Source organism: Perca flavescens, chromosome 23 (genome assembly GCF_004354835.1).
Source record: "Perca flavescens isolate YP-PL-M2 chromosome 23, PFLA_1.0, whole genome shotgun sequence".
Classification (NCBI taxonomy): Eukaryota; Metazoa; Chordata; class Actinopteri; order Perciformes; family Percidae; genus Perca; species Perca flavescens.
Window position 1 is genome coordinate 381333 of NC_041353.1, and position 10180 is coordinate 391512.

The 10180-nt window shown below is 47.3% G+C and overlaps 1 protein-coding gene across 2 annotated transcripts in view; it reads right to left on the bottom strand.

Moving 5' to 3' along the window:
- Window positions 1-1205: 1205 nt before the first annotated feature.
- parp12b (poly (ADP-ribose) polymerase family, member 12b) overlaps window positions 1206-10180 on the bottom strand; it is a 16694-nt gene continuing 7719 nt past the window's right edge. The window contains exons 4-9 of one of the 2 annotated variants that reach the window (XM_028570660.1): window positions 9023-9118; window positions 8322-8448; window positions 7475-7643; window positions 7272-7392; window positions 1404-1529; window positions 1206-1371 (exon numbers count right to left, since the gene is read on the bottom strand). In XM_028570660.1, coding sequence (XP_028426461.1) covers window positions 1438-1529; window positions 7272-7392; window positions 7475-7643; window positions 8322-8448; window positions 9023-9118 — 605 coding nt within the window. In that variant the 3' untranslated portion in view covers window positions 1206-1371; window positions 1404-1437. Of the gene's footprint in view, window positions 1530-7271; window positions 7393-7474; window positions 7644-8321; window positions 8449-9022; window positions 9119-10180 lie in introns of both variants that reach the window. The other variant, XM_028570658.1, reaches the window with a different exon arrangement.

Here is a 10180-nt window from a genome sequence, read left to right on the forward strand (position 1 = left end):
GAGAGAGAGAGAGAGAGAGAGAGAGAGAGACAGAGAGAGAGAGAGAGAGAGAGAGAGAGAGAGAGAGAGAGAGAGAGACAGAGAGAGAGAGAGAGAGAGAGAGAGAGACACAGAGAGAGAGAGAGACAGAGAGAGAGAGAGAGAGAGAGAGACAGAGAGACAGAGAGAGAGAGAGAGAGAGAGAGAGAGAGAGAGAGAGAGAGAGAGAGAGAGAGAGAGAGAGAGAGACAGAGAGAGAGAGAGAGAGAGAGAGAGAGAGAGAGAGAGAGAGAGAGACAGAGAGACAGAGAGACAGAGAGAGAGAGAGACACAGAGAGAGAGAGAGAGAGAGAGAGAGACAGAGAGAGAGAGACACAGAGAGAGAGAGAGAGACTCTGATATTAAAGTTAGCATTAAACAATATTGGTTACATTTAGCATGCTAGCATGCTAGCCTGCTCCAGGAGCCCCTAAAACTCAAAGTATAACTTCTGGTGTCTCAGAAATCAAACCAATCATTTTGTATTCATATATATTGTGAAGTTTATTGGCACGTATTGGTACGTAATAATGAACAATGTTATCATGATATATTAGACGACATAAAGTCCCAAAACTGTTTAACACAAAGCAAAGAAAAACTAGCCTAGAAATCTAGACCACCCTAGATTGGTTGATTGGTTGGAGCGCTATCCTATTGGTTTAGAGGGAATATGTAAGCTAACCGTTGATCCCGCCCCTCGGATTGAGCCCTGACCAATGGGGAGTTCCCAGACCCAACATCTGGATGTGGGTCTGGCTGGTTAGGCTAATGAAAAGCTGTAAAAGGTCTCGATGAGGAGTTAAATACACAACAAATATTTCTGTTTTATAACAAAAGAACAAAACGCTCAAAGTATTAATAACATGTTGGACCCGTCCAATAACAAACTCTTCATTAACATGAAATACATGAAAACAGCAGTTAGCATGCTATTAGCTAGCATTACAATGCTACATTTAGGGTTAAAAAGGAACATGTGGAGATGGAGCTTAAAGCTAGTATGGTGTAGCATTACACACAACGCTAACGTAACCCAGTAACAGACTGGTCCTACTCACACACACACACACACACACACACACACACACACACACACACACACACACACACACACACACACACACACACACACACACACACACACACACACACACACACACACACACACACACACACACACACACACACACACACACACACTTACACACACACACACAGACACACTCTTACTCAAACACAGACACACACACACGTTTTGTTTTAGAATAGAAATCTTAGACAGTTCAGTTAAAAACCCAAGTGTGTTAACCCGAGATCAGATCCAGACGAGAATCCTTCAGGTCCTGGTCCCTCTAATGATTGGTTCCCTCAGGTCCTGGTCCCTCTAATGATTGGTCCCCTCAGGTCCTGGTCCCTCTAATGATTGGTCCCCTTAGCCACGGAGACGAAGCGGGGGCGCCGACGGACTCTCCTCTTGGTCCTGTGTTTGGGGTTCCTCTGGTACATGTCTGCAACAGAGACCACCAGACCAGACAGATAAGCAGTGAACAACCAAGACCACCAGACCAGACAGATACGCAGTACGCTTCTCTGCATTGGCTTCCTGTAAAATACAGGTTTGATTTTAAAATCCTTCTCTTGACCTACAAAGCTCTAAATGGTCTAGCACCATCATATCTAGAAGAGCTCCTAATACCCTATTGTCCCACTAGAGCACTGCGCTCCCAGAATGCAGAGTTACTGGTGGTACCTAGAGTCTCTAAAAGTAGAATGGGAGCCAGAGCCTTCAGCTACCAGGCTCCTCTTCTATGGAACCAGCTCCTGATCTGGGTTCGGGGGGCAGACACTGTAATCGCTTTCAAGAATGAACTTAAAACTCTTCTATTTGATAAAGCTTATAGTTAGGGAGTGAGGAGTTGCAGTGTTCACCTAACTGGCCCACCTGCTTCTCTTCATAATTGTTAGATTAATAATACATAACAAAGTAGAGGGAGGCAGGCCAGCCAAGCCCGATCCGGTGGGGGAGAGTTCTAAGGCCGAGCAGGCTACCTCTCCTTAAACTGCCTGTCTCTCTTAGTTACACTGTTATAGTTACGCTGTTATAGTTCTAGACTGCCGGGGGACTTCCTTCCTTTGACACACTGAGCTGCTCTCTCCTCTCCCTTTCTATTACTATTACTATTTGTGTGTATCCCGTCCCAGAAATGCTTGTTACTAATCCTAGCTTCTGGGGAGTTTACTCCCGGAGTCCTTATGTTTTTTCCCCAGCGTATTTCCTTGGAGAACGTTGGCACCAAGATCCTGGTTCCAGCTGTCGCCGTGGTCCTGCTGCACTCCCCTGCCGAGCTCAGCGGTGCCCTGCAATGTCATGCTGCTTCCTGCTGAACCCTGCAGCTTCCTGCTGAACCCTGCAGCTTCCTGCTGAACCCTGCTGCTTCCTGCTGAACCCTGCAGCTTCCTGCTGCTTCCTGCTGAACCCTGCTGCTTCCTGCTGAACCCTGCTGCTTCCTGCTGAACCCTGCAGCTTCCTGCTGAACCCTGCAGCTTCCTGCTGCTTCCTGCTGAACCCTGCTGCTTCCTGCTGAACCCTGCAGCTTCCTGCTGCTTCCTGCTGAACCCTGCTGCTTCCTGCTGAACCCTGCAGCTTCCTGCTGAACCCTGCTGCTTCCTGCTGAACCCTGCTGCTTCCTGCTGCTTCCTGCTGAACCCTGCTGCTTCCTGCTGAACCCTGCAGCTTCCTGCTGCTTCCTGCTGAACCCTGCTGCTTCCTGCTGCTTCCTGCTGCTTCCTGCTGAACCCTGCTGCTTCCTGCTGAACCCTGCAGCTTCCTGCTGAAACCTGCAGCTTCCTGCTGCTTCCTGCTGAACCCTGCTGCTTCCTGTTGAACCCTGCTGCTTCCTGTTGAACCCTGCTGCTTCCTGCTGAACCCTGCAGCTTCCTGCTGAACCCTGCAACTTCCTGCTGAACCCTGCAGCTTCCTGCTGAACCCTGCAGCTTCCTGCTGAACCCTGCTGCTTCCTGCTGAACCCTGCTGCTTCCTGCTGAACCCTGCAGCTTCCTGCTGCTTCCTGCTGCTTCCTGCTACATCCAGTCACTGTTCCATTATTAATGTGACTACTATTGCCACTGTTCATCACCCCCCCAACCGGCCCGTCAGACACCTCCTACCAAGAGCCTGGGTCTGTCCGAGGTTTCTTCCCAAGAGGGAGTTTTTCCTCGCCACTGCCGCACTGCTTGCTCTTGAGGGAATTACTGTAATTGTTGGTATTGTTGGGGCTTTGTAAATTATAGAGTGTGGTCTAGACCTACTCTATCTGTAAAGTGTCTCGAGATAACTCTTGTTATGATTTGATATTATAAATAAAATTGAATTGAACAACCAAGACCACCAGACCAGACAGCAGTCAACAGGACTTACTCCACTCATTCAGCACCTAAAAACATTCAGCTGGAAGATCTAACCCTTGCGCTGTCGTGCAACTTTAAGTTTTTCTGGGTCAATATTTAAAATTAAAACCATAAGACACTTTCCAAAATTTTGAAAGGTGTGGGCCGGTCGTCTGTGTTTGTTGCCCTTTGTTGGGTGGAGTTGTTAGAGTTGGACATGTCCAGTCTGGTCTGGTGGAGCTGGTAGAGTTGGACATGTCCAGTCTGATCTGGTGGAGTTGTTAGAGTTGGACATGTCCAGTCTGGTCTGGTGGAGTTGGTAGAGTCTGACATGTCCAGTCTGGTCGAGTTGGTAGAGTTGGACATGTCCAGTCTGGTCTGGTGGAGTTGGCAGAGTTGGACATGTCCAGTCTGGTCTGGTGGAGTTGGTAGAGTTGGACATGTCCAGTCTGGTCTGGTGGAGTTGGTAGAGTCTGACATGTCCAGTCTGGTCTGGTGGAGCTGGTAGAGTCTGACATGTCCAGTCTGGTCTGGTGGAGTTGGTAGAGTTGGACATGTCCAGTCTGGTCTGGTGGAGCTGGTAGAGTCTGACATGTCCAGTCTGGTCTGGTGGAGTTGGTAGAGTTGGACATGTCCAGTCTGGTCTGGTGGAGTTGGCAGAGTTGGACATGTCCAGTCTGGTCTGGTGGAGTTGGTAGAGTTGGACATGTCCAGTCTGGTCTCGTGGAGTTGGCAGAGTTGGACATGTCCAGTCTGGTCTGGTGGAGTTGGTAGAGTTTTACATGTCCAGTCTGGTCTGGTGGAGTTGGTAGAGTTGGACATGTCCAGTCTGGTCTGGTGGAGTTGGTAGAGTTGGACATGTCCAGTCTGGTCTGGTGGAGATGCTAGAGTCTGACATGTCCAGTCTGGTCTGGTGGAGTTGGTAGAGTTGGACATGTCCAGTCTGGTCTGGTGGAGTTGGTAGAGTGGACATGTCCAGTCTGGTCTGGTGGAGTTGGTAGAGTTTGACATGTCCAGTCTGGTCTGGTGGAGTTGGTAGAGTCTGACATGTCCAGTCTGGTCTGGTGGAGTTGGCAGAGTTGGACATTACCAGTCTGGTCTGGTGGAGTTGGTAGAGTCTGACATATCCAGTCTGGTCTGGTGGAGTTGGTAGAGTCTGACATGTCCAGTCTGGTCTGGTGGAGTTGGTAGAGTTGGACATGTCCAGTCTGGTCTGATGGAGTTGGCAGAGTTGGACATGTCCAGTCTGGTCTGGTGGAGTTGGTAGAGTTGGACATGTCCAGTCTGGTCTCGTGGAGTTGGCAGAGTCTGACATGTCCAGTCTGGTCTGGTGGAGTTGGTAGGGTTGAACATGTCCAGTCTGGTCTGGTGGAGTTGGTAGGGTTGGACATGTCCAGTCTGGTTTGGTGGAGTTGGTAGGGTTGGACATGTCCAGTCTGGTCTGGTGGAGTTGGTAGAGTTTTACATGTCCAGTCTGGTCTGGTGGAGTTGGTAGAGTTGGACATGTCCAGTCTGGTCTGGTGGAGTTGGTAGAGTTGGACATGTCCAGTCTGGTCTGGTGGAGATGCTAGAGTCTGACATGTCCAGTCTGGTCTGGTGGAGTTGGTAGAGTTGGACATGTCCAGTCTGGTCTGGTGGAGTTGGTAGAGTCTGACATGTCCAGTCTGGTCTGGTGGAGTTGGTAGAGTCTGACATGTCCAGTCTGGTCTGGTGGAGTTGGTCGAGTCTGACATGTCCAGTCTGGTCTGGTGGAGTTGGTAGAGTCTGACATGCCCAGTCTGGTCTGGTGGAGTTGGTAGAGTCTGACATGCCCAGTCTGGTCTGGTGGAGTTGGTAGAGTCTGACATGCCCAGTCTGGTCTGGTGGAGTTGGTAGAGTCTGACATGCCCAGTCTGGTCTGGTGGAGTTGGTAGAGTCTGACATGCCCAGTCTGGTCTGGTGGAGTTGGAGTTGGAGAATTTCGGACCAATGGAGCCTATCTTCCAAGAAATGGCAACATTCTAACAGCTTGAAATGCTGTCTCTAAAATGGGTGTTTTTTCTGGCAATTAGTGGAGTAACCATAGGGGTGGGAATCACCAGAGGCCTCACGATACGATATCATCACGATACGATATTATTGCAATTTTAAACATATTGAAATATTCTGCGATATATTGCAATTCATATCCATGTCCCCAAAAGAAAACTTTGTCAACATCTGTTTTATCTAAAAATATAAATGTCTGTGTATCGCTGCAAAATCAGATTATCAAGCAGACAGACTGACCATCACATATATAATAATAGATCCATACTTGGCGTCTGTGTATCGATATAGTATTGCCACAGAAAATATTGCGATACTACGCTGTATTGATTTCGCCCCACCCCTAAATAACCATGGTGAGTAATTCCTCAAAAGCTTGAGGAGCAAAACTGGCAAAATTCGCAAAAGCTGGAGAATCTTCTGAGGGAAGGTCTTGACACAAGTTAGGATAGAAAGCCTGTTTTACATGTGTCAATATCCAAGGTTTACACCACAGTCTCCTCCTGGCTAGTCTTGGTTGCTGTCTCTCCTGTACACGGCTAGCAGCTTTACAGGCCAGGTAGACCAGAACTACTCTGGCCACATTCAACAAGGTCTCCACTTCATCCATGTTATATTAAACCAGAACTCAAATAAGAAAAGGTAGGACTAGGGGACAAAAGTCAGTCTTGTCTGTTACTATCTGGGCAGTGTGGACTGGCAGTTGGTTTATGAACATTATAAAGACCTCCAACTGACAACTGCCAACAGCTGTTTGTTGGTATTTGTTTGAGCAGTGTGCAAGCTCCTTTAAAGGGTAATTAACGTATTTTTCAACCCTATATTACCCTACGTTACACACACACGCACACGCACACACACACACACACGCACATACAAGTCTGTATTACTATCTTTGTGGGGACATATCATTGACATAATGCATTCCCTAGGCCCTTACCCTAACCTTAACCATCACAACTAAATGTCTAACCTTAACCCTTACCCTAACCTTAACCATCACAACTAAATGCCTAACCTTAACCCTTACCCTCACCATAACCCTAACTTAATTCTAACCCCAATCCTAAAACCAAGTCTTAACCCTCAAACAGCCCTTTAAACTCGTGGGGACCAGCATTTTGGTCCCCACGAGGCTGTGCAGACCCCACAAGTATACTGTAGTCCCCGGTTTTTGGACCCCACGAATATAGTAAAACAGGTACACACACACACACACGCACACGCACACGCACACGCACACGCACACGCACACACACACGCATATACAAGTCTGTATTACTATCTTTGTGGGGACATATCATTGACATAATGCATTCCCTAGCCCCTTACCCTAACCTTAACCATCACAACTAAATGCCTAACCTTAACCCTTACCCTAACCTTAACCATCACAACTAAATGCCTAACCTTAACCCTTACCCTAACCTTAACCATCACAACTAAATGCCTAACCTTAACCCTTACCCTAACCTTAACCATCACAACTAAATGCCTAACCTTAACCCTTACCCTCACCCTAACCCTAACCTAATTCTAACCCTAATCCTAAAACCAAGTCTTAACCCTCAAACAGCCCTTTAAACTCGTGGGGTCCAGCATTTTGGTCCCCACGAGGCTGTGCATATATATCATATACTGTAGTCCCCGGTTTTTGGACCCCACGAATATAGTAAAACAGGTACACACACACACACACACACACACACACACACACACACACTTTGGGATCGCTAATCTTGACTTGAAACTTACCTTGGGAAGTGACTAGGGAGTCACTTCTCTTCAGACTAACTAAGACTAGATGGGACTTGTCAGGTGACAGGAAGTGGTACCTTTGAAGCTGACGACGTACTGTCTCCGGTCTTTGACCACGCTGACTACGCCGGTTCTGTCCGACAGAAACGCCTCCTCCAGGTTCTGCGACGTCACCGACGTGGTGCGCTGCCTTTCATCCTGAGGGAGGAAGACAGCAGTTAGCAGCTAACACGCTGCAAGATCCTTTTTATCTTTAAAGAAAAGAAAAGTCTGAACCTACCGGCTGCCCGTACTCCACCCAGTTCCCCCGCTCCGCCCGGTAGTACCACAGCCAATCAGTGGTCAGGACGTAGTGAGGCGGCTTCGTTACCGAGGAAACCGTGGACAGACGGCGAACCGCCTGCGAGTCCCGAGTCCACGACAGGAAGTCCACGGGTGGATCGCCACTGCTGGAAACGCAGCAAGAAAGAAAAGTTTAAGTAGAAATATTCACATTAAAACAAGCTGCAATCAGAGAACTGGGTTCTCAATGTTTTGGGGACTTTTTCAACAATGTGTATAATGTATTTTTTTTATGTTTTCGGCGCTTTAAGTTACCGATTACTTTCATGGTGGATTATTTTCTGCATGAATGGATTACTTGTTTGGTCTCTAAAGTGTCAGAAAATGATGAAATGCTGTCTCTATACACGCTAAAAGTCCTGATTATTTACATGGAGTCTGGTGGAGATATGCTGGCTCTATACACGCTAAAAGTCCTGATTATTTACATGGAGTCTGGTGGAGATATGCTGGCTCTATTCACGCTAAAAGTCCTGATTATTTACATGGAGTCTGGTGGAGATATGCTGGCTCTATACACGCTAAAAGTCCTGATTATTTACATGGAGTCTGGTGGAGATATGCTGGCTCTATACACGCTAAAAGTCCTGATTATTTACATGGAGTCTGGTGGAGATATGCTGGCTCTATACACGCTAAAAGTCCCGATTATTTACATGGAGTCTGGTGGGTAACGTTCAGGAACATGTATGGATCATTATAAACAATACCCAGCTGTACTGCCTCATCAACAGCAGATTATCTTCAAACCTGGACAAAGGTAAAGGTGATGCATGACTTCTGACCTCTGTGTCTTGGACGGGTCGCAGTAATCCCGCTCGATGTCCTCCATGTTCTGCAGGGCTGTCCAGGCGACGCCATCAAACACCTCCCAAAGATAGGGCAGGGGGAAGTGAATGCGCCGACACTCGTCTTCACACACACACACACACACACACACACACACACACACACACACACACACACACACACACACACACACACACAAAAAGGTTAAAAAAGGAACATGTGGAGATGGAGCTTAAAGCTAGTCTTCACACACACACACACACACTCTCTCACACACACAGACACACACACACACAGAGACACATACAGACACATACACACACACACACAGACAGACAGAGAAAAACACACACAGACAGACACACACACATACACACACACACACAGACACTCACACGCACAGAGAGACACACACAGACACACACACACACACAGACACACAGACACACACAGACACACACACACACAGATATGAAAGCAAGTCTATAAAAATCTGTTTTTAGAAGTGATTTAAAAATGAGTCAGCTGCACCAAACAAGACTGTAAATAGATCAGTTTAAATCACTACACACGCACCATAAATCCCAAATGTTCCTTTCTAGATCTTTGATGAAGTTAAACAAACAAATGAGAGATCAGAGATCAGAGATCAGAGATCAGAGATCAGGTAGGGTGTATAGCCGTCTGGATCACTCACTCTGGAACCTGCAGCTGTTTCTGATGTAGTGCAGACAGATCTCCGGCTGCTGGTCCAGCTGATCGGCAGCTTCGTACGAAGAATCAGGACATTTCTCTGTTAGAGACACACACACAGAGAGAGTTAACACACACACACACACACACACACACACACACACAGAGAGTTAACACACACACACACACACACACACACACACACACACACACACACACAGAGAGTTAACACACACAGACACACACACACACACACACACACACACACAGAGAGAGTTACACACACACACACACACACACACACACACACACAGAGAGTTAACACACACACACACACACACACACACACACACACACACACACACACACAGAGAGTTAACACACACAGACACACACACACACACACACACACACACACACAGAGAGTTAACACACACAGACACACACACACACACACACACAGAGAGTTAACACACACAGACACACACACACACACACACACACACACACAGAGAGTTAACACACACACACACACACACACACACACACACACACAGTTAACACACACACACACACACACACACACACACACACACACACACACACACAGAGAGTTAACACACACAGACACACACACACACACACACACACAGAGAGTTAACACACAGACACACACACACACACAGAGAGTTAACACACACAGACACACACACACACACACACACACAGAGAGTTAACACACACACACACACACACACACACACACACACACACAGAGAGAGTTAACACACACAGACACACAGACACACACACACACACACAGAGAGTTAACACACACACACACACACACACACACACACACACACACAGAGAGTTAACACACACAGACACACACACACACACACACACACACACAGAGTTAACACACACAGACACACACACACACACACACACACAGAGACACACACACACACACACACACACACACACACACACACACACACACACACACACACACACAGAGAGTTAACACACACAGACACACACGTAGAGAGAGTTAACACACACAGACACACACATAGAGAGAGTTAACACACACAGACACACACACAGTTAACACACACAGACACACACACACACACACATAGAGAGTTAACACACA